We start from the raw sequence: 3,408 nt of genomic DNA on the forward strand, positions 1-3,408 counted from the left end.
CAGCCGATCGGAGATCTGAAAATTATGACATCAAAAGAACCGAAAACCAATATCTACGCGATTCATGATGAAGTCAACAGGCGAAATTACTCCGAGATGATAAAGAAGTGATTTTGATGGTGGGTATTCTTGATCGTTCCAAGGATTGAAGCAAACAAGACCAGAAAGAGAAAATCTATGGTCTGCGATTCGCATCGAGCAAGTGATCGAAAAGATCGAGCGACTCACGGCTCTCGAGACGATTTGGTTGGAGATCTTGTAAATTCTTGATAATTGTTAAAAGGAGAAAGAAGGGGGGGGGGAGGGGGGGGGGGCTTGGCCAGCGCTATGGGCTCTACGGTCTTGGATTTTGAGAGAGAATATGACCGCGGCAGGATTCCTCATTTCCAGCTGAGACTGCGAAAAGAAGCTGAGCTGACGAGGCACATATATTGCTAGGGTTTCGTTTGACTGTATACCCCTGACATATATTCTATTTGCAAATATTTCCCCATATTTGCTAATTACCTTTTATTCACAGCTTCAGGATAACAAATTTTATGCTAACTGATCAAAATTTCACTTATAGAAAAATCATGTGCATTTTCCAGTCAAAAACTGGCACAGTAAGTTTCAGGTGCGGAATTTGAAAGGCATAGTATTGTACAAATTCAGGCACACTTGAACCTATAGAATGAAGGGTTAATTGACAACAGACCCCCTGAAGTATCATCGTTATGAACTTAATCACTCCTCTAGTTTTATTTTTGCAAGTACTCCCCCATGTGAATTTATTTTGACACTTTATTCCGGGGCATCTCTCTGTCAAAAAGGAAATTTCTACTTTTGAGGGTTCTAAGAATAAAAAATTCACTTAGAGGGTAGTAAGTGTTAGAATATAAAAATATAATCCCAACATTCATCACAACTTTAAAGTTTTGACCTAATGGTTACAGGAACTGTTAAGATTGAAGTTCAAAACAGATTGCCTCAGCAGCTTTAATTCAACACAAAAAACACTGAACCCTCGTTTTCGAAAATCTTAACTTGAAACTCAAATTCAAAGAATTTAACAAGCTACTATACCAGAGCACACTGGAATCGTTTACATGCAAAAACATGAACATAGACGATAACAACTGAGGGGCTTATACCAAACATGGCATTATGCAGAGTCATACATAGTCTCGAATTTACATTAAATGTTCCCTAACTTGCAACTCGGAGCCAAAAGGAAAGCTACTGTAGGAAACCACACAGAAACTGTTTACAGACAACGCGAACATACCATAAAATCTGCGTTCACAAAACCTCTGGATAAGTTCTCCATTGAGCCAAACTGACAAATCCAGTACCGGAACTCGAAGATTCTTGTGGCTTACGTGCTTTAACTACATAAGCAACAAGCCCGGTAGCAACCAAGGCGACACCAACGACAGCAAAAACAATCCCAGCAATTACAACACCCGACTTCCTATGTCCACCACTGTGACCAACGTCTGTATCTGTAACTGCTTCTGCTTCACCACCACTTGTTCCTGCAGAACTACTTAAGCGAGGATCGCGCGCCTCTGGCATCTCAACCTTTGGTTGACCAAAGAATCCAACCATTTGTGCAGACGATTCTGCAGGATTTTTCTCGTACATTAGCCCGTGCTGTGTTGGAAATGCGTTTTGGGAGTTTGAGACAGTTGCGTAGAGTGAGAGCAGGAGTAGCATCAGGGCGAGGTTTTGATGTGGAGCCATTGCCATTGCTTATTCTGTGAATCAAAATCCAAGAGAAATGGGATATTTTAAATTGAGGAAGTAATGTATCTTATATTATTAGTTCAAGTAAGATATTAGCATGCATCCTTGTTTACTACGTCTCAGTTTCTCACATTCTCATAGATTACACACTTGCAATTGAGTACAAGTACCTCAGAACTAAGCTACCAACTGGGCACGTTGACAACTTAGTCCCTGAAATAGAAACTAGTAACTGCTTTCATATGCTGGAAAAAGACAGTAAACTTCTTATTTCGACTTAATTAATGATTGAATATTGCACATGCCAAATATTACAGTGGCTCTAAAAACAGGTTTTCAGATATCGATATCCGAATTATCTAAAAGCTGATAATACCACCCTCCACACACAAAACACTACTTTGGATGATTATGAAGACCCCCCCTACATTTTCAAAACATCAAAAACCTTTTAAGTTTTGGGTTACAGAAATCATCTTTAACCTTAGATTTTTTCGGGGGGGGCCGGGGGGGGTTCTGAGAATATGCAAGTTAACGAGGGGGTTTTCTTATTAAAATCTGAAAAAATTCTTAGGAGGTGGGGCGAGAAGTTGTAACCCTACAATAGACGGTATGTTCTTTGTGCTTTTTTTTTTTTTCTTTTCAGATAATGGGAGTTCCTCGAAGCTTAAAATTTGTATTAAACCTGTCAAATTGCATTAGTTGATTCATGACAATTGATCAGCATTATTAAAATATGGTCCAGATCTGATTCTTTCGGTCTAGCTAATAATAATCAAACAAAACCCAGAGAAAGAGCAGGCTAGTCCAACTTATCACTGACCTGCAGAAATCCTTCGCCCAAATCTAACCCAACTTTCTAAGTAAGGAATCACATTCTTTAAAACGCTAACAATCAACAACACCGTGCAGCAATTATTTCTAAAATTTGGTGACAACGGAATCCTTTTTTTTTCCCGCTAATAAGTTATCATCACCACCATTATCCTTTATCCCTTTCGAATATTTTCAGAATTTACAGATACAAAATACAAAACTAACAACACCAAGAAATTGAAACTTGACCACAGTTTTTCAGGAAGAAATTAATTAAAGAAAAGATAAGATGAGGAACCCGTACCTTGTTAACGAATGAAGAATCAGCCAGCAACGGTTATCCAAGAACTCGGACTGGCCCTTTAAAAAGAGAAAGAAAGAGTGGGGCGGGGGGGGGCGGGGGTTAAGCGGTTACCGCGCAGTCCAACGAAGGAGGTGACCACAACCATGGCGCTACTATTAGCACGTGAACTGCACTTGTCTGCTGCCCACAATTTCCAGTTGTCGGCATTAGAGGGTTGGGTGATGAATTAGGACCAGAGGCGTCAGCAGCGTCAAATAGTTAATAGTGATAACAGCAGGAGGCCAACCATGTTGCCGCGGAGCCTCATGCGTGCATGTGAAGCTGTGGACTCGGCAGCCTCGGTAATTGAAAAAGTTCCACTCACATAATAATTAGTTCTACTAAACACAACCAGAAAGTATATATGCGGTTATGCTCCGATTGTTAACCTCTTTTTTGTGCGCATTAAATGCCACAGGCCCGGGGCACAATTTGGTACTTTCTGCTGCTAAAGTACTTGTGATGAAGTAATAAATAGCATTAATTAATGCCTGTAATTTATATGGAGTAGAATCTATAAT

General features: G+C 40.0%; 1 protein-coding gene across 1 annotated transcript; it reads right to left on the reverse strand.

Moving 5' to 3' along the window:
* On the reverse strand, positions 1,010–2,935 carry LOC109822518. Its single transcript, XM_020388736.1, has 2 exons — positions 2,849–2,935; positions 1,010–1,739 (listed from the first exon to the last, which is right to left on the reverse strand). The coding sequence occupies exon 2, from the start codon at positions 1,729–1,731 to the stop codon at positions 1,282–1,284; it is 450 nt and encodes a 149-aa protein (XP_020244325.1). The 5' UTR covers positions 1,732–1,739; positions 2,849–2,935; the 3' UTR covers positions 1,010–1,281.

This window comes from Asparagus officinalis, chromosome 8 (assembly GCF_001876935.1).
Source record: "Asparagus officinalis chromosome 8, Aspof.V1, whole genome shotgun sequence".
Lineage (NCBI taxonomy): Eukaryota > Viridiplantae > Streptophyta > Magnoliopsida > Asparagales > Asparagaceae > Asparagus > Asparagus officinalis.

Bases quoted from the DNA above. Each gene is read 5' to 3' on its own strand.
- LOC109822518 (XM_020388736.1), bottom strand. From the start codon at position 1,731: ATGGCAATGGCTCCACATCAAAACCTCGCCCTGATGCTACTCCTGCTC.